General features: G+C 37.7%; 1 protein-coding gene across 1 annotated transcript; it reads right to left on the minus strand.

Moving 5' to 3' along the window:
• Window positions 1-986: 986 nt before the first annotated feature.
• On the minus strand, window positions 987-25,967 carry greb1 (growth regulating estrogen receptor binding 1). The gene is made up of 32 exons (XM_081393740.1): window positions 25,747-25,967; window positions 18,816-18,975; window positions 18,488-18,592; window positions 18,144-18,320; window positions 17,634-17,816; window positions 16,769-16,891; window positions 15,926-16,045; window positions 15,130-15,252; window positions 13,727-13,849; window positions 13,284-13,469; window positions 12,698-13,048; window positions 11,872-12,000; window positions 11,687-11,788; window positions 11,388-11,585; window positions 10,491-10,671; window positions 10,221-10,404; window positions 9,981-10,117; window positions 9,082-9,430; window positions 8,845-8,960; window positions 7,905-8,110; window positions 6,518-6,993; window positions 6,334-6,436; window positions 5,888-6,043; window positions 5,636-5,775; window positions 5,266-5,427; window positions 4,854-5,058; window positions 4,596-4,758; window positions 3,950-4,168; window positions 3,723-3,858; window positions 3,422-3,622; window positions 1,729-1,867; window positions 987-1,627 (listed from the first exon to the last, which is right to left on the minus strand). The coding sequence occupies exons 2-32, from the start codon at window positions 18,970-18,972 to the stop codon at window positions 1,464-1,466; spliced, it is 5,514 nt and encodes a 1,837-aa protein (XP_081249866.1). The 5' UTR covers window positions 18,973-18,975; window positions 25,747-25,967; the 3' UTR covers window positions 987-1,463.
• Between the last annotated feature and the right edge of the window lie 924 nt (window positions 25,968-26,891).

The raw sequence follows: 26,891 nt of genomic DNA on the forward strand, positions 1-26,891 counted from the left end.
TTTTTTGGTTGTAAATAAATGTATTAAATGTAAAAAGGAAATTTGCAGTTATGTCAAAAAGTAATCTGATTACTTAATGCATGTTACTTGTAATGTTACTTTACTCGTAACATCAAAAAAGTAATCTGATTATGCTATGTTTTACTTTTAATGTGTTACTGGACTCAACATTAAAAAAGTAATCTGATTATGTAATGCATGTTACTTGTAATGCATTGCTTTACTCTTTACATCAAAAATGTAATCTGATTACATAATGCACATACTAGCAATGCGTCACTTTACTCGTTACATCAAAAAGTAATCTAATTACGTAATGCATGTTACTTGTATTGTGTTACTTTACAATGTAATCTAATTATGTAATGCATGTTACTTGTAATGCATTGCTTTACTTGTTACATCAAACATGTAATCTGATTACATAATGCATGTTACTTGTAATGTTACTTTACTCGTAACATCAAAAAAGTAATCTGATTATGCAATGCATTACTTGTAATGCGTTACTTGTAACATCAAAAAAGTAATCTGATTACACAATGCATCTTACTTGAAACTTGTGTTACTTTACTCGTAAATGTGTTTAGGTTGTAAGGATTAATAAAATCAGTTTGTGGAGGCACGGACAACTGACATTTGTGAACTGCAATGTCAATATTCCAAGCATATTTTGAAATGGCTTGGAATAACCAGTTTACTTACACAATGCAGAGACCACGAGGTTTAGTGCCCTCTGTCAGGCATATTCAATACACAAGAACCATGGCAGCTCAATATACAAACATTACCAAATTATTCTTTTTATTTTTAATAAAGAACACCTTAGATTTCTGAGCCAGTTAAACCATAACGTTCAGCTTTATTAGCATCTCTACCACAGCACACCTTTTAAACTTTTAAGATTGTTCTGCCCTCTAGTGTTCAGACAGTGGTATAGCGTCAAAAGAATTTGGAACAGAAAAAACATGTTGAGCGGAGACCATAGAGATTTGAAATGTATGACAAGTACTTTAATGACATCACGCCCTCATCCACATTCATCACAGAACTGGCCAAACACAGCTACAAAAATACTCTTTTCTACAAAATACTTCAATCTGTTATTTTAACACTTCATAACTGCATTAAGCTGATGTTAAAAAGATCCAACTGATAGAACACAACAACAATTAAAACACCAAACAATAAAACATAGAAAGATAAAAAACACAGAAAGGTTACAGTAAATAAATACATTTTAAACAATGATAAAGATTTAAAAGAAGATGTAAAAAACAGCGACAACATGATACTCTTTGAAGTTCCTTCCATATGCAATGTAAAATAATCTTTAACTGTATCACCAACAGCAAGCAAGCAGGACATTTACAGCACATCCAGTGCATTATATACAGAGCTACTAATATATACATACAGGACAGTTGATAAGACCAAGTGATTCAGTCTTCGGGCTTTGAGAGTCATATGTGTTTTCCTGTGAGGAAAAAGAGAGGCTGGTCCTCTTTGGCATTGGCAGTCTGAAACTCATCGCTGAGACGAAACCGCCATTCGTCCTCCAGTTCCAGCCGAACTACAGTCTGACGTAGAGAGCTCCGGTTAGGACAGATCACACACAGAGTCGCCCCTGAAATAGAAAAGAGTAAATGCTTAATAAACAGAAAATCACTTGTCAGTGTTTTATTTTGTGCTAAATAGACAGACAAAAGATACATCTATTATCATTACCTTTCAGGAACTGGAACTTTTTGAGGAATCCAGGAGACACAAAGGAATCACAGAAGTATAAGAGAAGGCCACTGAAGAGCAGTCCAGTAGTGCTGAAGTTAATGGAGTGAGGTCTGGAGCTGACAAAGCAAACGGTCACCTGGAAACGGACACAAAAAAAAACACCAAAAGGTCTATTTAGAATCATGTGGAAGTGTGCAGAATAGGTCACACAGTAGCGACACAACAGCCACACCATGATACTCTTTGAAGTTCCTTCAAGTACCATGGTTTGTGTTACCATCTCTGGCACAACCAGTCTAGGGATTCACGATAAAAAAATAAAATAAAAAAATAAATAATAATAATAATAAATATATATATATATTTATTTATTTTCTGATATAAATTGCAATTGTAATAAAAAAAAATCAATCAAGTGGGCTGTGCTTATTTGTAGGACTAATAATAATAATAATAATATTAATAATACTATTAAAAATATTTTTTAAAAATTAAGAAATATTACTATTTTATATATATTGTACTGTAAAACAAAATTAAGAAAAAAATATAACATTAAGAAAAAAATATTTAAGAAAGAAATTATATACGTTCATTTTAAAATACAAAAAAAGTTTTCATTTCTTAATTTTCAAACGTTAAACCACCATTTTATTTTGCTGGAAAATCTCAGAGAGCTCTTTTGTTGCAACAGCAGGTTTATAAGTGCTTCTCATTACAAATTTAGGGAAGATGGTTGCCATTTCGTGAGTTACTGTGAACTGAGCCACTCTAAGACAATGAAAACACTGGATCATTAACACAGTGCCTCAATCTGAAACACGCAGTGCATATATTTATTTAAAAGGGGGCCTTACATGGATTTTTTTATTTTAATATGTTCCTTGAGGTTCACTTATAATGTTAATGAAGTTTTCATTAACAGGCAAAGCATTATGAAATCATTTACTTACTGTACGCTTTGCGATGCAGCTGCAGTCAGATCCAATACAATTTGGCTGCTTCATCTTTCAACAAAAGTTTGTGTCTGTGCATCGTTTACAAAACAAAATGCTCTGAACAAACATATAATCCTCCATTAAAATAAACCATTCATTTATTTCCCGACACTGGGATCCTTCTGAAGTCTGTACAGAGACACAAACGAGCTGTTTAAACTGGATGCGTCTTTAACTCTTCTAATTGTCCTGTTGTCGACAGACTCAAGTCCTTGGAGTATGTCAGAAACTGAAATCGCATCTGTTTACTGTATCCAGTGTAGACAGCGTCAGTGATTTTAATGGGTTCTATTTGCTTTTGACGCGACGGTCACATCCAGTGTAGGCAAATGTCAGCTGTTAAGCGACTGAATGCCAGTGGGCGGATATCTTGCCAGTTCGTCGATATCTTGCTCTGGAGGCAGTCATATGCAAATGTATGTAGATGTGGCAATATCAAAACGAGACGTTTTTGGAGCTTGATTAAATAAAATGCTTTGATTATAATGAGGACGTTTTAAGCTATGAAACTTGCAGGATGTTTAAATGGTAAAAAGACCTCTTTATTTGTCAAAAGATCAAGGCAAATTTGATTTCTCATGTCATGACCGCTTTAAATTTTATGGTTTCATTCCAGTGAATTATGCAGCCCTACATCAGTCTACTATGGATTTTTTTTTTTTTTTTGTAAAGGTACAGGTCTTAGTAAGTACCTCTGGGCCGAGGTTCAGGTAGCAGTCGACAGAGAGGACTGGGTGGCTGTAGTTTTGGGCACTGAGGGGGAAGAGGCGATGGCTGGTGTGCTGGAGGTATTTCTCCAGCAGTAGCTGAGCTGGTGTGGCCAGGAACAGGTGCTTGCTGTCTGGAGCACAGATGTACTGAGACGGCTGGATTGTGGTGGGGACATCTGTCATCTGTGGAGAATTCAGAAGAACATCAGAAGGAGTTGCATGAAATGTTTCTTGTCATATATCTATACAGTAAAATGGTTTTGGATGCTGGCTAGAAAACTACCTTAGTCTTGATGATGAAGGTACCGTATCCACCAATGGCGATCTGCTTCTTCATCACACTGAAGTTGTTGAATCTGCAGATGAGGAGTCCTGCACTGTGGGCACGCAGGTTGAAGTCCACATCATCACATGTGAAACTATTGAGGAGAGAATGAGGGGAAGATGTGAATATTTGGTAAACAATGAAGGAAAAACCAACCAAATTAGTTGGACATTCTCAGAACTCACCGGTTCTGGTTGTACTGCACATTCTGTGTGAGGTCCACATTAAGTAGCAGAAAGTCGTGTAGGTGTCCACGCGAGAAGGGCTCTTTGTGCCCGGCCCCACCTCCACGACTAGACCACTTCCTCATCCCGCATAAGCCATATTGAGTAATATCTGGAGAAGACTCCATGTGCTGAAGAACCTGCTTCAAGGAAACATTTCTTTCTGTCCCTGTGGTACCGCTGAAAAACATACAAACACACTACTTCAGACAAAATAGGGATGAATCCAATATTAAAATTCTGTTCCCATACTTTCTGACCCATTCATTTCCATCAGTCTTTTTTGATGACAGGATACATTTATTTAACTATTTTTTCTTTTAAACGTAGTTAATTTTTATTTTTTTTATTATTATTAATAATAATAATAATAATAATAGAGATTATTCTCCTAAAAAGTCATTTGGAACAACTAAAAATGACTAAATTACTAAAAACATAATTTCAAAAAGACAAAAAAAATGATATATATATATATATATATTAGTTAATAAAAATAATATAAAATACTCTGCTGATAAAGTGTAATTTCTTGCTAAAAACTACATATAAAAACAATAAATAATATATGTAAGATTAATAAAGTGTAAATTAAAACAAAACGCACCTTTTTGGATCAACATCGACACTGTTCCACATGACACAGGAATCATCTGCGAGGATGATGAAGGGCCAGACGTCTGGTGGCCGATTTCCATGCTCCACTCTCCGGCTCCGCTCTAACTCCAGGTTATGATGGGAAAGCTCTTTAATTAGAAAATGAGCTGCTCCTGAGAATGTGGGAGAGAAGGCAACTTTATTAAAAACTCACTGACATCAACATCAACAGATCAATTACACAGGATGATAATCAACTGGTGGTTACCAATTCCAGCTCCATTAAAGACAGTGGGCAGGACAAGCATTATATGGTTGGGCCAATATTTCTTGTAGACGGCCATCTCGTACTCTTTAATCACTAGAATGTGCAGGTGGGCGGCTCCTTCCATGGCATGATACAGATTAAACAGGCCGTGCTCATGGCGACCGGTAGTGGGTGTAAAAATTGGACTTTTGATAGCATCAGGATTCTGCAAACATCAAATCTAGCTTTAATTGTTGTTCTTTTAATTACTCAATTACATAGTCTGGAACTAGTCAATCTTAGTTAACTAAAACCTTTTAGAAGACATTTACTAGTTTGTATAACAAAACTATGGAGTGAAAATGTCATTTTCATCATGCACTCATGGCAAAATTGGCTACTAGAAATCTACCAGTTGACTACTAGTCCGTACCCAATCAGAAGTAAGGGGCAGTCTCATGCTCTCCAACTGGCCTCCTGACTGGCTGAAGGCGAAGTGATGCTCTTTGGATTTGGGAATGATGAAGTAGAGCTGGATTTCATTTCCCAGTAGAAGATGAGAAAAGGTAAAGGCATGCAGGGTGGACTCGTACAGCTACAAACAGAATATCAACGTCCCAAAATATAGTCAGACCAAAATGCACACATTATAATACAGATTATACAGTAAGGGATAATGTAAAGTCAGCCAGTCCTTATTACCAAAATTAACCCTGACAGAATGATCACAATCTCAATGCTTCCATTGACAAATCAAAATCAAGTATTCAAGAGAGCTGTGTAATAAAGTGTATAGGACTCACCTGATACTGTGGATTGAAACCCATATACTGGTGACACTGCTCACAATGATGGTACGTGTTGTATGCTGCGTATTTAGAGAGTTTTATCCTTGCAGTTCGCCTGCGTAGATACACGTCTTCCTGCCTCCTGGAATGTCCATCTAAAGCAGTAAAGACAAAACAAACCTTTTAAATAATACTAACCTACTTAAATGTCAGAATTACTACAGCAGGGCTCAACTAAACCATATATGATTGTCTTGATGGTCTCACCCTCTGAATTCAGAGTGAAGTCTGGTGAGTAGACAGTGCTAATGTCCTCATATTTAGGGTCATGGATGGTGTAATCAAAGGGCATCCCTCGCACAGTGTCTGTGTTGGGCCACAACGCAACGGGCTGATGATAACGCATCAAATCAGTCTCGCACTCTGGAGAAAAAAAATATTCATTATTTCACTGATACCTATAGGACACCAAGAGGACACGACCAGTGTGGTCTGATTCTTGAATGAATTACTCTTTATGAGTCAGTTCTTTTTAGTAATTCAAAAACATATACAGGAGCACGACCAGAGTAGTCCGATTTACGAATTAATGACTCTTAGGAGTCTGTTCTTCTCAATGAATCAAGACCCAACAGCAGTTTCCTGAACTCTTATGAGCCAATTCTTTTCAGTGAATTAAACTCCTGATTGGAGATTCCATCCCTGATACTTACTGCAGTTGATGTCCTCCTCATCGTAGATGTCCACCTCCATCAGTCTGATCAGCATACGAGAGAGGATACCCAGGAACTGCAGATACGCCCCAGTCTTCCCCACCTGAACATGCACAACAATAGCCATTTTATCCCACCAGTCTTATACTGACACTGTCACCCAGTGTTCCAGACCCTCATTTACCTGTGGTGGCCCACTTAGCAGCAGCTTTCGTGGGTGGAAGTTATCAGTGCGTCCTTTAGCTCGGTTACTGCTGTCCATGTGGTAGGGTTTAGGGACCGTCCACTGGCGATAATACAGCGACTGTTCGGTGCAGGTCATCATCTTACTGAGGAGGGGTCTAAAGGAGCTGGCCCACTCTACCGAAGAGTGAGGGAGGAAAGAAGTGGACTTGGGCAGGCCACTGGAATCCACAGTGTTGATGAGGTCGTAGACAGCTTTAGGGAGCAGCACTACAGGCGGGCGGCTGAGATTGCACGCCCAGGAGCAGTTCTGCCGTAGAGGAGAGCCCCGCGAGGACGAAGAGCCGGACGAGGTGGATTTGGATTGCCGCCTCTGGTTGGGCTGCTTTTCTGGATCCAAAGGAGTCCAGTCAGACTTTGGGTGTTGGGAGCCAGCTGGGGAGGCCTGGTTACCCAGTCTAGGGAGATCGTTGTTTACTATAGACCACCAGAGAGAGGTAAGGTCAGTGTAAGAGAATCCCTCAAAATACATGCTGCAAGTAAAAACCTTTGAATTCAGCAGTTTTGGGAACCATTCCGAAAGCAAAACCACAGATCACTGTCCCAAGTCCTAAATCAGACACATTTCCAATGCTTTATTAGTATAAAAGTGACGTTAGGCATTCCTCTCGGGATATCAGTTTATTTGATCAGTTTTTTCAGTTATTATCAGGAAACAATGTATAATTTTTTACAGGATGTTTTTGGAGTTAAATAAAATTGAAGGAGAGATGCAGTAACTTACAAACAACTGCTAAGAAAATTACAAGCACTTTTGTTCGATTTTAACTAACAACCCAAAGTGTTACTTTTGCCGACAAATAAACAGGGATATCTGGGTGCAGGTAACATGAAGAAAGTACACATTGTTTATTTGCATACACTTCCGACATTGTAACAATCAAAATCTGGTTAAAAAATTATCCTTTGATTTTAATTTTAAAATACATTTGAGATAAATACAGATCACATTTTGAATTATTTGTAATGTCCCCGAAGAAAGAAACAGTTCTACCTGTGTGGACATGCAGTCATTGAGGTGGTTAATTTCCATTTCCTCTTACATGATGAGACTTACAATGCTGGAGTCTTGGAAGAGAATCCTCTTCCTCCTAAAAGCTGTGCTGAAGACCGTGTTAAAACACAGACGGCATGAGGCTGAGCTGTCTAACAGCTTGATATTCTTTTTCTCTGACTATATGAATGTTTGGGGTAGTTGTGGTGTGCCTGCCCTTGACCATGAAAATGTCCTTTTAATTTAGTGTGTAAATTGTGCACGTACTCATAACAAAACGGTTTATGTTCAGTTTAGTATAAACTTCCATGTTTTCTGGCTTTGCAATACTGACCATCCACCACAACTTCTTCCTCCTCATTGTCAGTGCTGCTGAGTTTTTCAGGGTCACTCTCAGAAAGGTCGCTGGGTGCGTGGGGCCCATGCTGGGCATCTTGCTTTGTCTTCAGTAGGTACGCAGCCAATCCCAGCTCCTGCTCTAGAGTGGTGCGCTGCAGAGACCAGAGGCTGATAACACGCAGGTCACAGTACTTCAGAGATCTGGGGACAAAGGAACAACATGGGTGAGAGGTAAGTACAAACCATGCAAGTAAAGCTATTGTTTTAAGAACTATTCCTTTCCTAAAACTCTGAATGATCCACTGAAAAAAACAACAACCGCAAAACAATTAAATTCTCTCAAATTTGGCTCTCAAATCTAATCACTTAAACTTACAAGCAAGTTTTACTCTACATAAGCTCTACATTATAGCAATATTTAGCTGAAAAAAACCCCCACAATATAATATATATTATTAATTATGTTATTATAATATAACAATCATATAATATTATATAGACATTTCAATGAATTTAAAATTGGCTGCCTTGCATGGAGATGTGCATACCTCTGTACCTCTGCCTGACATTATGAATATAATAAAACTCCAAATAGCCTGTGCTAGTAAAATAAATATATAAAATTGGGACAACACAACAATGAATTTACCGAAACGATTTTGAAAGTGGCCTCAAATTGCCACAGGTAATTATTTTTCTGAGGTCATGCTGACCTCTGTACAAATTCACTAAACCTTTATTTGGGCAAACAAAATAGATTAGAAAGCTTTAAAAAGGCCCATTTCATGATTCATTGAACAACTACTCTTAAAGGATGGTAGTTTTTGTTATATGAAATACAATAAAAAATAACATATTTAACAGCTGGATACATGCCTGTAATTTCTAGAATTTTACAAAAAACTAAAATAAGCAAGTTAATATGAGTGTTTTACCTGGGTAAAGACTCTCCAAGTGGATCCATGCCGGTTAAGATGAGGATACAGGGTAATGCCTCCAGCTCTAGATATGTCCGAGGAGCCCAGTCTGGGTCTAAGATCTTCAGCCATACCTAGAGACATTTAAAGAGCAAAAGGATCCATGATTTAGGGATATCAGTACAAATACACCAGGAATAAATGACACAATATTTTATTTCTATTTAAAAAAAACAAAGATTAAAAGGTAAATACCCTCAGTTGGTCCAGGAAGTAATTTCCTACAGTGAGAGCAGAGCATGGATCCCCTAGGATGATCTCAAACTGCTTGTGGAGGCCGAGTCTGTTGCGGACATGGCACAGGCGCTGGTGAGCGAAGGCAGCGAGAGCTGGTGAGGGGATCCGCAAGAGCAGCATGTGACCGTGATGGCTGGGACACCGCTGGGATGTGTTGAGAAGGCACTGTACCATCTCCAGAGTCTCCACTGAGATGTGCTTCTGCAAAGCCTGTAAAACCTGGCCGCCCGCTGTTGCCATCAGGGCCAGAGAGTAATGCTGGATCAGCACATGGGTGCGAATCACTGCACTGTGTAGTTTTGGGAACCTGAGGAGAAGTAAGGAGAGGAGTTCATACAAAACATCATACATGGAGAACGCGGAGGCAAAAGTTTGGGGTTGGTAAGTTTTAGAAATCTCTTATGATATATATTTTTAGTTGATCAAAAATACAGTAAAAACGGTAATTTTGTGAAATATTATTACAATTTTGGCAAATTTTCAGCAGCAATTACTTCAGTCTTCAGTGTCACATGATCCTTCAGAAATCATTCTAATATGCTGATTTGGTGCTTAAGAAACATTTTTTATGTTTAAAACAGTTGTACTGCTTAATAATTTTATGGAAACCATGATACGTTTTTCCTTAAGATTTTTTGTTGAATAGCAAGTTAAAATCTAAAGTTGAAATATAAATCCTTTGTAACATTATAAATGTTATTTTACTGTAACTTTTGATCAATTTAATGCGCCCTTGCTGAATAAAAGTATTCATTTAAATCTTACTGACCATATGAACCATAGCGTATATGCACCGATGTATATAAACTATTCATTAATTAATATCTGTAATGTTAAAAGTAACACTGAAAACAAACCTATCCTCCAGAGCAGCAGCCATGCTCTCAAACGAACTGTCATATCGTAGAAGAGGAAGGCCACTCCCAGAGCGGGTCGTCTCCAGCAGCTCAGATACACCAAAGTACTTTGTCTTCTCGTGATAAAGATCCACATCCTAAGTGAGAAAAACAGGGAGACAAAATCAAAAAGAGAACCTCTAAGAGCGATTCCAGGAGCTTAACTTACTGGTTTAAATAGATAGAATGTGGTGTTCTTACTTTATTGAATCCAGAGGGCCAGTGGATCTCATTGTAAGGGCTGATGCGTGTGTACTGAGTCTGCAAGGTGAAGGGGAATGAAGTCACATGGAGCGTCAGGATGTTGGGAGCATCTCGAATCTGCCTGCAGTTCAACAGACCATCCACTAGTCCTAAGTTGGAGTCTCCTCCACTGCACTGCCCACTGTCATAAGAATAAAGATACAGAGACTGTTCCAGCCAAGCAAAGAGGATGCTAAGGTTCAAGGAGAATCATGCGAGGTCTTATACCTGCTGATGTCCCAGTGTGCATGATCATGCACCAGTATGAAGAGCGTGTAGGGGTTCATCTTGGATTTCTGAATGAGGCTGTTGATCTTTCCTACTGCACTCTGGTTCAGCTTTACCACGTACTGCTCCGCTTCCTTCAGTGAGAAGCAGTCTTGGTTCAGCCCTAACTCCCGTAACACCCCTGGAAATACAACAGCAGGAAGTGAGATCTATCTGCAATATTAATAAATACCTCAATGGGATTTATCCAAGTCTGTGACAAAAATTGCCTATTTAAAAAAGGAAAAGACCTTTAACTTCCTGTTTTAAAAGGGAAATATGTCAAAAAGAACAATAAGAAAAATACGTTTTTTCCAAGTGTGCTATTTGTACACTTCTTTTAAACAAAAAATAACAGAGTATACTTTTAATTTACATGGTATGTACTCATCATCAGAAATATACTTAACAAAATTATACTTAAGTATGCTTGGCTTATACTGGCAAGTATACAGAAAAGTCTAAGTATATTTGGCCTAAATATTTTTTTTGTACTTTTACTTGAGATACTTAAGAAAAGTTCAGTCAAGTATTCTAAGTATACTTGGCTTTACCTTAAAGTGCAAAAATAAACTATAAGCTATAAGTATGATGCTAACTTCACTTAAAGAACTTAATTAAACTAGTAGTTTACTGTAAAGTATACTTAAAAGTGTACTTTCTTAAATTAAAAAGTGGACTAGAAGTTTATAACTAATGAACTAAGAGTAACCGTATGTAAAACTTAGATATAAATTGTGTACTCAAAGGTTACTACTGTTACACTTAAAAGTATACTTTTATAAACTAAGAAGTGGGCCAATTTAGTCCCGAAAGGGTGCAGTAGAGACTCATGGATAACGAGTGGCGGTACTCTACCTGAGTTCCACAGGTGAAGGACAACTTGATGAAAGGTGACCTCAGAGGGCGGAACGCAGATTAAGAACTCAACCTTGTCAAAGGAACCGAGGTCCAGGTTCTGTGTGCTGGAATCAGCGATGGCACAAACGTGCGAGAGCAGCTTCCGTGCCACAGCAAGCTGAACGGGCCGTATCTCGTGCCAATCTACAGAGAATTCTATCGAAAAATCCGACTGAAGTGTTAACACACCTAACGCTGAAGGGGAAAGAAATTGATTGCAATAAATTTATACTTGAATACTTTAAAGTCAGTCTCACCGGCACACTTGGGTTTAGGACTGTCTCCTGATGGTTCTATACCAGAATACTGGGAGGTGTTCTCAGGACTGGCTTTCTCCAGCAAAGCCTCCACATCTCCATCTGATAAGTGGTAAAGAGGTGCATTAAACACTGAATGAGGAAACTGCAGAGGTGAGAACCGTGTATCAAACCAGAGGTCTTACCTGGACCCAAAGAACTGAAGTAGGACCCCAGCTCTGCTGCCATCCCAGAAGACAGTTCATGGACGATCTCTCTCACACAATCACTGGGAGAGAGAAGACTCTCAGCTAGAGCACGAGTCTGATGCTTCCCTGTGTGAAAACATAGATATTATAAAATTATAATCATATAAATTATATTATAAAATTCATTTTACATTCTACATGCTCATCACAAATGGTTATTAAAATTCTGACCGACGCAGTTAAAAAAATGTGTTCATGTTAAGACCGAAGACCATAATTCTATAGTATTTCTTAGTAGTAATATAAATAAATAAAATGCTATAAGGCATCTAAACATGAAAATGTACAGTGTAAAAAAACTAATTTAAATTAAACACATTATACATTAAGTTTTTCTTAGCAGTGATAAAGTTAAAGTAATACACTTTAGATGTTAAATATGATAATGTTTAGCTTACTGCTTTGTTATGCTTTCTAAAAAAATCTTGAGATTAATCAATTATTTTATTACGTTGATAGCTGTTGTTTTTAACTATAAGCCGTTGTTATTTTAGCATCATTTATATATAGTATTTATTTAAATTTGCTAAAGATTTAACGGTGTAACTAAATTATTTTTGTTTTTTTTAAAAAGTAACTTGAAGTACGCGTTAAATTATAGCAAAGGTAAAAAGGTATAGCAGAGGAAATAAACATGCACAAATAAATATCCAATATCAATACAGATAACAATTTCGAATGGTTGATATGGTACTGATATATTTCTAGTGATATTCTTGATGAAAATCTAGCATTATTATTTGGATATCTGTAACCTACACACCTGTCACCACCACACATGACTCTATTTCCTGGCTCCTGTTCATGCAGATGATCACCACATAATTGGTGTGGCTCAATCTGCCATCCACCAGTCTGTGAAAGGTGTCCTCCAGCGCCTCGGCCAGAGAGGGCGCTGTGTCCAGCACCAGAACTCCTTCCCCGCATGAGCTGGTGGCCAGTTTGGCCAGCCAGGGGAGCTGAGAGGGAGTGAGGGGCTGTGCGAGGCAGGGAAGAGGAGGTGGAAACTGTGCGTGTGTCTGCTGATACTGCCGGATCTCCGTCAGGTGTGACTCACGCCAGGAACGCATGAAGATCTGCTCCAAGTCTTCCATCAGAGGAGCCTGGTCAGGTGCTGTTGTAACATGATAGACAGATACACTTACATACTGCTGAAAAGGGTTCTCCTCAGCTTCATACATCTAACATTACGGCTTTCGTGCTTTTTCTTAAACAGTACACACTGATCTTTATACATACATATATTTTAGGAAGGGACTCATATTGGGGGGTTCCTGGAATCAAAGTTTACTATTGTATATGAACAGACTGTGTGGAAATACTATGTATTGAAATACTGTTGTTCTCACCAAGCTGCACTAGATAGTAGACAGTCAGCAGGATCAGCATCTCAGTGGAGATGGGCTGAATGGGAGCAGTGCCGTACTGCTCGTAGACACGTGGGAGGTTTTGGGAACTGCGATAGCATTTCTGCAGCAGGCCACTCACAAGCACGTCCCCGAGGTTCCCACACAAATGTGGCAGTGTCCCGTGCCCTACAGACAAAAGCACAAACAAGGTGTAACTGAACAGCTGGCCCAAGATAAAGTAGTGGGAACCGCTATCAGACACTGCTCACATCACACGGTAGACAAAACAGGCACAAACCACCGAAAACATTATTTCTGTTTCTTCTGCAATATTGGAAATATGTCATTTTGTAATGTAATTTTATAAATACTAGTAACAGAAACTTCCGTTATTGTAAATAATGTCACCAGAATGCAAGAACAAAAACATTTAGAAATCTTACCTTTAAAAATGACAGGCCGTAGTCCACAAGTCTGGAGTAGGCGATCAGGCACTGTGACAGACTCCCCTGGGCCAAGGGGCAGAGAGGACCCCATAGATAAACACCCAGATGCCCCGCTGTCAGCTGAAGACAAACACATCCACACTTGATATAGTTTATAGATGTAATAGTGTATCAACACTCACTTGACTTGCAAAAAAGCCTTTCGTTTCTAGGGATGCTCCAATTCCGGAACAAACTGACAATCACTTTCTTATGTTCGATACATGATCTGTCAACTTGCAGATCACATTTTTGTGATATAAAAGACATGAGTGTGGGTATTGCAAATTGCAATTGCAAAGGTATTGCAAATATGAAGAGCTCAGCAGCGGTGTCTCAGTCTCCACTGGGCTAGAGTAAAATAACACGGTTACGAGGTGTGTGAAATTCAAACTAATTTATTAACTCCTGAAAAAAAACTGAAAAAAATCAGCACACCAAGGCTCCAAAAAATAATAACAGTGTACTCACACTCAGTAACTAGTTTTTAATGTTGTTTGTATTATTTCCTTTGTCAAGCACCCAATTTGAGCATTGTTTTTGCCAGTGATGTACATGCTTTGGTCCTGTTTTTTGTTAAGTAACCCCTGACCAATCGGCATTAACAGTTATCAAAATAAAGCAACCTGGTATAAAAAATCTATTCAATAGTACCTGATATGTACATTTATATATATATATATATATATATATTTTTTTTTTTTATTGTTTAGAATACTGCTTTGAAAAAAGTTTTTACTCCTAGTGCTCTCCTAAGAAAATCAGTTGAAGATTTATAAAGCCTATATTAGCTATAATTAAAAAGCCCTATTTGGCAGAGCCTGTGCTGCAGTCAGATCACATCATATTTTGGGCACAAATTTTTTTTTTCCTCTAGCCTTAAAACGCCTAGCCATAAGGCCTCCTAATGCTTTATAACATTACATATTATTTATTTGATTTCTATATCAGAGTAAATGGCTAATTTCATAGCAAACAATAGGCTTCTCACACAATTACAAGCAAAAACAACTATATTAGATCTTTCAACTTGGTATTTCTTAATTTCTAAATTTTCCCTGGTGAATAATATGTTGCAAATGTAGAAGCAGAAATATTGTGTCTGAATGAAACCCAAATACTACTGCCCACTGATCTTTTAATGATCTTACAGGGCACTATATATATATATATTTATATTGTTATATATAAATATTAATCCCCCACCATGACTCTGGGCTAAGCTGTCAAAATGGCTGGGCTAAGCTGTCCCAAAATCCTATATATGCACTCTTTTTTGGAAAGACAGATTTGTTCACAACACAAGAAGCAGTAAATGAGGGCAGTGAATTCTATGTCGGTAGAGATATAAGTGTGTCTACCTGATTTGGTGCCATTAGTCGTGGTGTTGGGAGCAGGTCTGGGGGTGACTTCTGTAGGAACAGAGGATTCTGGGGACCATCCCTTGTGTCTCTTCTTGGGAGGCCCAGAATTTACCATGGAGCCTTAAAAAGCAGCACAACAAATCTATCTATCATCACTGCTATATAATGTTTTCATTTCAAACCTTTTTTAAACTTTCAGACAAGTATTTGCCAAGCTTACATCAAAGTTTACCTTGACAAACTTGCCTTTTTTCTTGTTATTCTAAAAGCAATGGAATGTAAATTCGCTTTAAAAGTGGGTTTTGGTGTCATAGGAAGTGACTATTATGTTACACATTAACCAGACTGTAAACAAGAGCGGATATGCAAAGAGAAACAGAAAAAAAGGGTAGATGTGTTAAACCCTAATGAAAACCAAAGCATCAGGAAGGAAGTCTCACATTTTACAATGCAGACAGAGAGCAGGAGAGAGCAGGGAAGAGACTTTACAGCACCACTTTATAGAGGTGATAGTCAGAGAGTGCTGAAAGAAAAGAGAGGGATCTTTTACAGCCCCAAATGCTGAATAATGACAGACACCAACAACAAAAGAGGAGGAGGAAAAGGCCTAGACAATACAGCTGCCTCTTTTTAAAGCATTTAAACATTTCAAAAGGGGGGCTTTCTTTCATTAGAGGTGTGAAGTCTAAAGAGAGGATTTGTTTAGGGACCGCCCCTGTAAAATTGAGGTTTCCTTTTTCTCTGATCCAAGCTTGAAATATAAACACTGAGTGATTAGTGACGGCAGGATTACCTATTACTGTGGGCCTTCCGGGGCCACTGGCCACTATTCCAGGCTGTGGCGGTCCAGGAATATGACTGCCGTTGGTTGTGGGAGGGGAGCCCTCAGATAAATGGAGATGAGTGTTTAGATCTGTGTGATGGGGACAGGATAAAATATACAGTTTAAAGATAAAAGAGATTCTATTTTTGAAAAAGTAAATATATTCATTGGAGATTATGAATCTAGCAATGAGACAGACAGTTCAATAATGTCTATACCTACTCCTGCAATATTTCATCCTTCTGTGCAATAAAATTGCTCAAATTTGCTATAATATTAATTTTAGAATAAAGCAAAAAGCAAAACACGCGAAAAGAACTATAAAAGGGAATGGAAATGGCAAATGAGCTAATAAGTGGTCCTCTGCAGCCATCTACTGGTTATAATGGTAATTACATGTAATTTTGTGTGTTTGTTTCCACCAGTTTTCCACTTAAGCATGGCACATTTTCCATGTTATCTCCATGAATGAAAATGATAAATGTAGATCTTCTTTAAAGTTAATTTTACTGCACAAATGTTGAGTTAAAAATTAATAGTGTCTAAAACAATACATGCACTGAAAAATATATTTATATTCTTAATGAATACTAGCTGGTTATTTAAAATGATTAGAAATTAATTAAATATTCAGGGATTGACTTGATAGGTAGTGTAGAATTGTTCATGCCTATCCTAATATATATATATATATATATATTTTTTTTTTTTTTTCATACCATCATTGGGGGCTGAACCCCCCTAATTTGAAATCCTAGAATCGACCCTGCATCTATGCAAACTTGTTCTATCTGAACACCCTGTGTTTCCTACCTGCGTGGTTAATTGTGTTCAAGGCTGTGTGCGCTGAATTGGGAAGCAGGTCAGAGGGTCCATGTCCTGATTGTTCCTCTGGTCCAGCAGCTACATTACCGACTGCATGTCTCATTCGGCTGTCTGCACATAACATGAGAAAAAAAATTCTAGGAAAACCCTAGAAACCACATGCAACTTTTGTGCCACTCACATTTTGTTTAGAAAATGTAAACATATAGTTTGCTATAACATTCCATTTATTATAAGCGAGTGTTGCAGTTATGTCATCCGCCACTTTAAAAGCTCAAGCTTTTTAAAGTCGGATGAATTCTGATTTGCTGCCATTGGCTTTTTTTGTTCATCAGCTGGAAAATTCCAACGACTTTGTTCCTCTGTGTAGCTGTGGTGTGGACTTTCCACTGATCTATATAGAATGACATTATAAATATATATTATATATATATATTATGTCATTATATAGATCAGTGGGACTTTCCTATTTTAATAGAATTAGAATATAGCTATAGTTATCGTTATAGTTTTTGTCCTGTGTGTGAACAGGCCATTACACTCATTTAAATCTCTGAGTATGCGAAAAGCTGCCAAAGCTCTTTGGCCCAATGTTGACGTGTCACCATGGTAGCAGTGAGCTCAACTAGAAGTGCTGGCCATCTGGACTGTCAGACTGAGAATGCAAGCACTGGTGAATGGGTCAGGGTGACCCAGGATGCTGAACAGGGTCAAGTTAACCCTCCTGCAAATCACTGGTTGTCAATAATTCATGCTGATGCTAAACGCTGCTAAAATAAGATGCCATTCAACATGATTACCATAAAGTGTAGAATGATACCTTCATTGTCTAAACATTTTGGTTCAATCTTACCTATTCTTTTCCAGCAGATTGGTGGTCCCTTAACCAGAATTCCCTGTGCATTTCTGAGCAGGTGGTACTTTAAGTGCTTCTGCTTCTTAGGCTGCGTGGTGAGCTTCAGGTTGATGTGGTTGGCAAACTCAGTGAAGTAGCGGAAGCCCTTTTCTCCACAGCCCATGCAGTTCCCCGAGAAACCTATAACAGACAAGACATCCGGTGAATCTGCTTTTTTTGTGGATGTCTTCGAGTGCACAGATGTGGTCTACATTCCTTGAGGACCAAAATCAGTTCTCTAAAATAGAGACATAGTATAGACAGTACCCAGCAGAGTGCCCAGTTTCCATAGCCACAAACCATCACTGGGGGCGAGGGTGCTGAGCTGAGTTGAGTGCCATGGGAAACCAAATTAAAGACCTAAAAATGTCTCTATGTCAAATGAAAATGTGGTTCCGCCGACTCCTCGGTTGGGGTACCCTGACCTAAGTATTCAGATTCTGGTTTATCAGGTTCAGTGTGTCTTACCTAAAAGTGCATTACGTCCACATTCATCAGGGAGAAAGCGCAGGTCCACCGCACACACCAGAATGTGATCAGGCACACTTGGAGATTTCGCGCCGACGAGAAGAAATCCAGGAGGGACTTCCAAAGACTCAGTGGCCATGGATGACAGCCGAAGGTCTTTGCCCGCCTGACAGAACCCTGAAATGCAGAAGTCTGGTCATAATTGTATCAGGACACAGTGACTCTATGAATGTGCGGAATCACTGATCATCCATCAATAGTCTGAATGGCTATAAATGTACTGACTTATGGCTTAAATAGTCACAAAAGATCTGCTCTGTTACACATGGCCTATATGATCTAACCATCTGTAGTACAGGATCCCTCTGGTGGAGGCTTCATCTGAAATGGGATTGGAGGGCTGTTTGAATCTGAGCCATCCTCTTCGTCATCTTCCTCATCTATTCGACCTGTTGGGGAAAAAAAATATATATATATATATATTTTAGATACAATAAAATAACCAACTAAGAAACTGATATTAAATAAACATGGGTTAAAATAAACATGGAAGAGCTTTTATCACTTGATGCTTTATCACTGCATGTCTGGTTAGAAGTATAAGATACTCAAAACATCAAAGAGATGCATTCTAAAGAGTGTGATACCACAGAAGACTGAGTAAATGCTCACCTTCATGAGAAGAAGGCCTTTGCTCTGCCTCCAGGTACAGCTGAGAGAACACAGGTCTGGGCACCACTGTGTTGGAGCGCAGTGACGCCTCTATGGAGTTGTGAAGCACTTCCTCAAACCGTGTGCTCTGAAGGTGTCCTGTATACGAATTCCCCATGACCTTTAATAGAATGGAGAGAATTTGTTATACAAAAATTTGAATGTCTACTTCAGAAAAATTACAAACAAAAAATGTATGCCATCATTTTCTATAAAAGTGTTAATAAAGTTTATAGTTGTCATAGTGACATTATTGCAGTAAAAATGCATTCCTTGATTAAATTAATAATAATTATAATTATATATATATATATATATATATATATATATATATATATATATATATATATATATATATATATATATATATATATATATATATATATATATAATTTATTTATTTTTTAAATCAAGGAATGCATTTTTACTGCAATAATATATATATTTCCTCAGTCTTGAGTCTTGAGAATATATATATATTTCCAGAAAAAAATTCTGAAAATCAGAAAATGATTTTTTTTCTTCTGATTTTCTTCCTGGAATTTATTATAAAAAGTCATATTAAAACAAAATTAATAGTTTTGTGTGGTGGGGCCAGTAAAAAATGTATTGTACTATACCCAGTAAAACAACACACCTGCAAATACCAAAACTACAGTTTAATTTGAGAACTCTGCAAGAAAGCAAACAACTGTAACACAGAGGTTATTTGAGGTTACATGTGATTTTAACTGCACACAAGCTCATTTTAGCTGATTTAATGTCAGTGACTCATCAGGCAATCAGCCTCTCTCCGTGATCAGGAAATATGACTAGCACAGAACAAGACTGAGCTCAAATCATTTACAACAGGCTGTGAAGAGAGCCTGTTTCCCCATGGATAGTGGATTTTTGTAGGGTGTCCAATTTGCAACCTCATAAAGTCACCATGAGCCAATGTCAGGGTGTCCTGACCCAGACTGACAGAGAGAGTGAACGAGAGAGAGAGAGAGAGAGAGAGAGAGGGAGATTGATCTACCTCTAACAGTAAACACAAAGTTGGAAACTGTGAAAGGCTGCGCTCACAGGATGAATAATGTATTTTATAGATTTACTCTTTTTATTAGAACATTGAGTGAGGAACAGACTGAAAGTTATGGAAAGTCTTGGCATATGCCCTAGCTTTTGTTTAACTCTGACAAATTGTTATTTTCAGTCAGATCTTTTTGATTAATTAAGTTCACAAAACTGGTTTGAAAGACTAGTTCACAAACAGACTGATCTGGGCTGTATTTCAAAAGCCTAAGTAGATCATATAGACAATTGGTGCCAATGAGTTCTACAATTTATTTAAGGTGTGGTAACATTAGTGAAATTTTGGCCATTGTCCACTGTCAATAGTGTAGCGATGCATGAAGAGTGACTCACACAGTAGTCACTTTCAAACCAAGCAGTTTTCTGTTGGTTCACCAACTTAAACACAAGTGAAACCTGTGTGGGGAACGTTTTAGCCCTCACGTGAAACTCAGATTGCGTTGATTTCTTATTGAAATGACTGCAATTTCGTCCACGAAATTTCAAAGAGCAATGGTAAATGTGACCACACCACACATTATCGTTCTGACAATGATTTTGGAAAACGTGGCCCTGGTTTGCACGTTCAACTCACTCACTTGAATCAGTCACAATAGTTAACAGCTCACTGGAAGAGATTATCAGTAAGTAATGACTTAAATTTCAGTCCGTTGAACAATACAATACAATATTATTGTATGACTTCAAAAGACATGAAGACTATTAGTCGTATGGACCACTTTTATTGTGTTTGAAACCATTTTTGAAGCTTGGAAGCGTCAGTCCTGATTCATTGCAATTACATGGAAAAGGACAACCAGAAATGTCTTCAAAATATCAGTTTTTATATTCTTATGGGCTTGGAAGATGAGTAAATGAAGACTTTTTGATATTTTGTAGAACTATTCCTTTTATTTATATGTAGGTACACTGTAAAAAATAATCCTGTAAAAAAACTGTAAACTACTGGCAGCTGTGGTTGCCAGCATCATACCATAAAAATACGATATGTTACTGTTTTTGAAATTAACAGCTAAATACCGTTTTGTCAGCTACAGTATAAAACTGTAATTTAACAGCATAGCTGTTTAAACATTAACAGTAACATGCTGTATTCTTACGGTATGATGCTGGCAACCAGAGCTGCCAGTAGTTTACCGTTTTTTTTACAGGATTAGTTTTTACAGTAGGACACCAACAAATTTGTTTTGCCCAACCATGTGAATGGCAACACAAGCCACTAATGAAAAAAGCTCTGGGGTAGAAAAAAAGCCCCTTGGACATAATCCCCTCGCCTTTAAATGCTCTCTGCCATATGTTCCTAGACTCAGCACACATCCCACACACTGGGAATTCACAACACAGTAACACCCTAAAACAATGACGAAGACCAGACATGTCATATAAACATCAACCAGTACCACCATAAAACCTTTATATAACCAGAAAGTGAAATTCACATCCTCCCATAATGTCGCTAGCCAGAATCTTTCGTGTCACATGGCAAAAACTTTGTGGACTTTTTCTTTCTTTCTTTTTTAGCTAGTCAGGAGCTGTGCTATTGCCCCTCAACAACATATTAGCATTTGTCCTGAGGGGGAGAAATGGCGGTTAAATAAACAAATGCTAACGCAGACAGGCTCTGCAGATAGTCGAGGAGATAAAAGAGCGAGACGTGATAGCAGCGAGAACGTTCAACAGCCCCATCCTCCCGGACAGAGCTTCCTTACAGGGAGGTGACGAGGTCTTTCATCTTTCCCGGACTCCCCCCCTCCCATCACCCAACTATTGTGTCTCTGTTTATGGCCTTCTCTCTTACAGACAATCCTCTCTCTCAGCCTGTCTGTCTTACCTACACGTCTTTCTGACACTCTTACACAGCACTTCAAGTGCTGAAGAATTAGCTAGAAAATATCACAGCTGAGGCACATTTGTCCCCTCAATTTTATATTAAAACTGATTCACACTGGCCCAACAAACACCATCAGGTTTAACACACAGAGTCACTGACTCACCGACCCGAGAAAACCAACCATTGGACATCAATATATATATATATATACTTCCGTGTGTATACAAGTGACGTTAAAAGTAACTGATCAAAAGTAACAGTAAAGACATTTATAATGTTACAAAACATATATAATGCAAATAAATGCTGTTCTTTTGCACATCCTGTTTATCAAAGAATCCTGAAAACACAATCACATTTTTCACAAAAATGTTAAGCATCACAACTGTATTTAACACTGATAAGAAGAAATGTTTAAAATCAGCATATTAGAACGATTTCTAAAGGATCATGTGACACTGAAGACTGAAGCAATGGCTGCTAAAAATTCAGCTTTGCCATCACAGAAATAATTTAAATGACTAAAATATTCATTTTAAAATATATTAAAATAGTAAATGGTTATTTTAAATTGTAATGCAGCCTTGTTGAGCATAAGAGACTTCTTTCAAAAACATTTAAAACAAAAATCTCACTGACCCTAAACTTTTGAATGCTATAGTGTATAGTTTTTCCATTAGAGGTTCTTTTAGAATTTCAGCCAAACATTTCACTTTTCAAACAGTTACAAAGTCTAACTATTCCAGAAAACTCAAAATTGAAAATTGCAGTTCAGGTGAGGAGATACACATAGTTCTTACAAAGGCACAAGTATCCCTAAAAATTGGCATCTGAAGAGCTGAAACAGAAAGAAAGTGCTACTTTCACTACTTATTTCCTCTCTAAAGAGGATGGAAGAAGGGGTTGGATGGCTTTTAAGACTTTAGCCTTGGGAGTTGTATGTGTAAGTGGGGGCAGGGGTCATTCCATGCTTCTCACATACAATGAAACCGAGCAGACAACTAGTAGAAGAGTCTGAAACAGAGAGAGGAAACTCACTGAACGTTATTATTGATCAGGGAGTGGGTGACACAGCAGGTTTCTGCTTCGCCTCTGCCCACTGTCTTACTCTACCAGCACACACACACACAAACTCCTGCGTAAAGCTAGCCGCATAGCAACAGGTCAAAGGTCAGGGCTGGCAAACAATGTTTGGCCAGTGCTTTGATGTGCTCAGGCATGGTCCAGCCAGAGGCTCAATGGACACAAAGAGGCTGAGAAGGGCAGTCAGATAGCACCGCTTCATTCTTCTCATCACCTTTAGCCTTTGACCCCTGGACCCCTGCGAGAGATCACATTTCAAGGATGGCCAGTTGCATTCAGACAGGTCTTTTTGTCCAGTCTGAAGGCGTTTTGGGATACTGCGGGAATAATTTGTTGATTTTCATCAGAAATTACTGGATTAAAATGAATATATCTTGTAAGTATCAAAGCATGATGCTTATTATCATATAGTGATGGACTATAGTGTCACATTCACAGGATCTGTACACACTACCCATCCTAAATAAGTATCATTACACTTTCACCAATGGCATCGGTCCTACTAACTAAACACAGTCTGCTGTGATCCGTGCAGAAAATACCCTTCTGGCCATGAACGTTGTGAACATTGCTTAACACAGTCCAAACACCAGCTGTTCCCACCAAAAATAAGCTGTCCTTTCCAATAACTGTCTTAATAACAGATATATGTCATCTTTTGACAGCTGAAGTAAGTGGTTAGTCTGAGTTTCAAGATATCCTTTGTTCAAATCCCCTGAGGCTCTTGCAACCAATTTCTATAGTTACTACTTCAGTCTGACAGAAAGTTTGCACTTTTGCAGGCTGAAAAGGCTTTTGTTTTCTTGTGACAGAGCTTGTGAGGAAGAAAGGCTATCTCCGTCTAAAAGGGCTGAGTTAGTTTTCCTCCCAGTGGTTGTGGAGTGGCTTTTGCAACACACTCTCATGGCAATTTGTAACTATTTTTACGTTTCGGCGAAATGGTGACTAATTCGTATTAATTTGTGCAATCTAATTGGTCCGATTTCGTACGATCTGCTAATGCACCACAGACGGTTAGGTTTTAGGGTGGGGTTAGAGGTGGACCTTTATGTTTACTTAAAAAAAAAATCATATTTCATAAATCATTAAAATCATACAAATCCCATTGCACAAATGTATACAGAATCACCACCTCATGAGATCGGCTGGCTTTTGTGTAAAACTAAAAATAGGATCAACATCATACTGAAACAATCAAGTATAAGAAAGCTTCATATATCAGAATTATCAGTGAAAATAATAATGAAAATCAACATCAATGAATAATTCAATGAAGCAAAAATCCTCATACACAGGCTATCTACATGCTACATCTACTCAAATCAATCAGGGAAAATGGCAATATGACTACATTATTATTAAAAGATCAGTCAAATTCAATATGTCAGCTTGATCAGACACAACTGAGGGAGTGATAAGTGACATATTAATTCTTCCTAATACAAGCACACTTGTTTTGCAGCCTCAGCTCTCAAACCTTACTGCAAACGTGGATTTTCCTTTTTTTGCCACTCTGATATTAGTACGAGAGAATTTATTTGCCAATGCATCCACAAAACATAAGGGAAAATGCATTGTAGCGCTGTAAAAAATTGTTCTAGTGTCAAAATGTTTTATCTAAATATTTATCTGTTGAATATTGTATTGTAAAGCAAATGGTGGTGCTTTTACAGCCATATTGTTTTTTCAGGAAACTCCCTGGCTGCGTTCGAAATAGCATACTTTCCTACTATGTAGTAGGCGAAAAACAGTTTGTAACAAATGATGTATGTTTGAATTCACAGTACTCATTAAAGAGTGGGTAAAAGTACTCGGATGACCTACTTCTACCGGCGAGATTCTGATTGTGTGCATATATGGACACTTTACTTTATCCCATGAGGCCACGGGAGAGGATTTATGAATGGCAGTGAAGCGACGTAACTGACGCTGGTAGGTCACATGATAATGACAACATGGCGAATGTAGTACATCCAGATACATCATACATTCATACTACATAGAATGTACTTTTTTAGCAATTGTGTAGTTACTCATTGAAAAAAAAAAAAAAAAAAAACTAATATGCGATTTCAGACTGTGAAAGCAAGAGGCAACGTCCTTGAGTGAGAAGAAGAGATAAACTATCTGTTTGTGTTGTTTACATGGGAAATGGAGGGAAATCCAGCAAATCAGAGTATACATTTAAACATTCTACTCTTTCACAATATGAACAGAGCATACTATTCATATAGGATAAGGATAGCAATAAATTCCTGATTCTTTCAGTAGTTATTTGTCATTTTTTTAGACACTGTTTAGAGTTAAATAATGCAAAACAAAATGTTTAATGTAAAATAATCATTACAAAGTTCCACATGAGCTAGAACGAGTCTTGCAGTCAGAAATAAAATCAATAACATTATGGTCAGTGTGACACTCTACAGGGATTTAAACTGTGCAACAGGTTAGTTAGCACTGTCAACATGTCCTGGCATTTAATACAATCTTCTGCAAATCAATGATATTATTTTGCCATTAACTCTTCAAAACAGTCGTGTTGATTATTAGGCCTAATTACATTACAGATGGTCAAATAATAGTAACAGTGTGTTTTATCTTTGCATTTCATAATTAATCAATGAGAATTATACTAATTTAATTTAAATATGCTGACTTTAAATTATTTAATTTATCGATGAAAAAGTTATATTAGTTGTAAGTTAAAAGATTATAACAAAAAATACTTGTAGTCAAAAGTCTTTGTAGTCTTTATAAAAAATATAAAGTCTTACAATGACTTGATTTTCATTAGAAATGTGATGGGATCAGAGTATGGATGGCAAAAACAGCATTCTTTCCTATATTTACTATAGATCAGGTAATGCAATAAGCGCAACACACTAAAAGCAAACACAAACTTACCGTTAATTGACTGGGAAAGCACTCAGATATTCCAGGGGAAATTGAATGGGATCGGACTGTTCATGTACATATCTCCGAGATGCGCGATTCATCCGCCTCCGCTGAGCACGAGCGGTCGGGTCGGGTCACTGCTGTGAAAATGCCCCTGGCCGGTGGCCGCATGTGATGATTTTTTTTTTCTTTTTTTTTTTAGGGAACAGGACACCCCTCCCTCCTTGTATGATGGCATCGTCCCTTCATCGTCTTCTGAGATGATTTCGCCCCTTCATTCCCTGTAGAAATGGTATCACCCAACTTCACCGCTTGAGCGGGATTTTTGGGAAAGGCTTAAGAAACTGTCAAGTGTAATTTAAACGCCAGGTAAGTTGCTGCTTTTTATCATATAAGTTAAGTACAGTTCACAAATGCATTGTCTCAATGTGGTTACTGTGGTAAAACCATATGTAATTTTCCTAAGGGCTGGTGAGGACTAAGTAAATGCAAAATCAATGACAATCAAACTGTTGTGCTATGCTTTTTGGCGTCCCCCTTTTTTGTTTACATATATATTTAGTGGTCCTAGAGTTTTACACAAACTATAAACGGACCAAGTGCATGAATATGAAATGTATTAATCCATCAAGAAGATTGATGTGACAATGAATTTTTTATACAACATGCACGTATACAAATATGAGTGTATCTATCCATCCATCCATTAACTCTTTATGGCCATCTGCTGGACAAATTGAGTTACAACACCAATTGTGTTTAAAAGGTTACAGAGGAACATTTTTGTCCTTTCCTTTCCTTTCCTTGTCTAACTATCTTCCCAATTTAAACATGGGTCCAATTGTATAACCCAGAGTGTAGTATTACCACTTTACTATACATGCATAAATCATTATATTTTAACTGGTTTAACTTCAGTCAAATCTTCTGGAGAAGTTTTCTTGTGGCGTTATCACATCCAATCATTATGATCACATCTGAAATACACCTCAGCATGTGAAACAAAAACACTATAAGAAATTAACTATACTAAAATTTTATTTTAAATGATTTGCTGTATAGATGATTTGATTCAGCAGGAAGTTCCCATGTGGCACATCACATCCCTGTGGAACTACTGAGCAGTGAGTTTCATGCATTTCTTCCGTAAACAT

This window comes from Scardinius erythrophthalmus (assembly GCF_964197995.2).
Source record: "Scardinius erythrophthalmus genome assembly, chromosome: 19".
Taxonomy (NCBI): Eukaryota; Metazoa; Chordata; class Actinopteri; order Cypriniformes; family Leuciscidae; genus Scardinius; species Scardinius erythrophthalmus.

Coding starts and splice junctions, on each gene's coding strand:
- greb1 (XM_081393740.1), bottom strand. CDS start 18,972: ATGGGGAATTCGTATACAGGACACCTTCAGAGCACACGGTTTGAGGAA. Junction 13,470..13,726: donor ACGGCCTGTCATTTTTAAAG/GTAAGATTTCTA, acceptor TTTTGTCTGTAG/GGCACGGGACACTGCCACAT. Junction 5,428..5,635: donor GTTTCAATCCACAGTATCAG/GTGAGTCCTATA, acceptor TTCTGTTTGTAG/CTGTACGAGTCCACCCTGCA.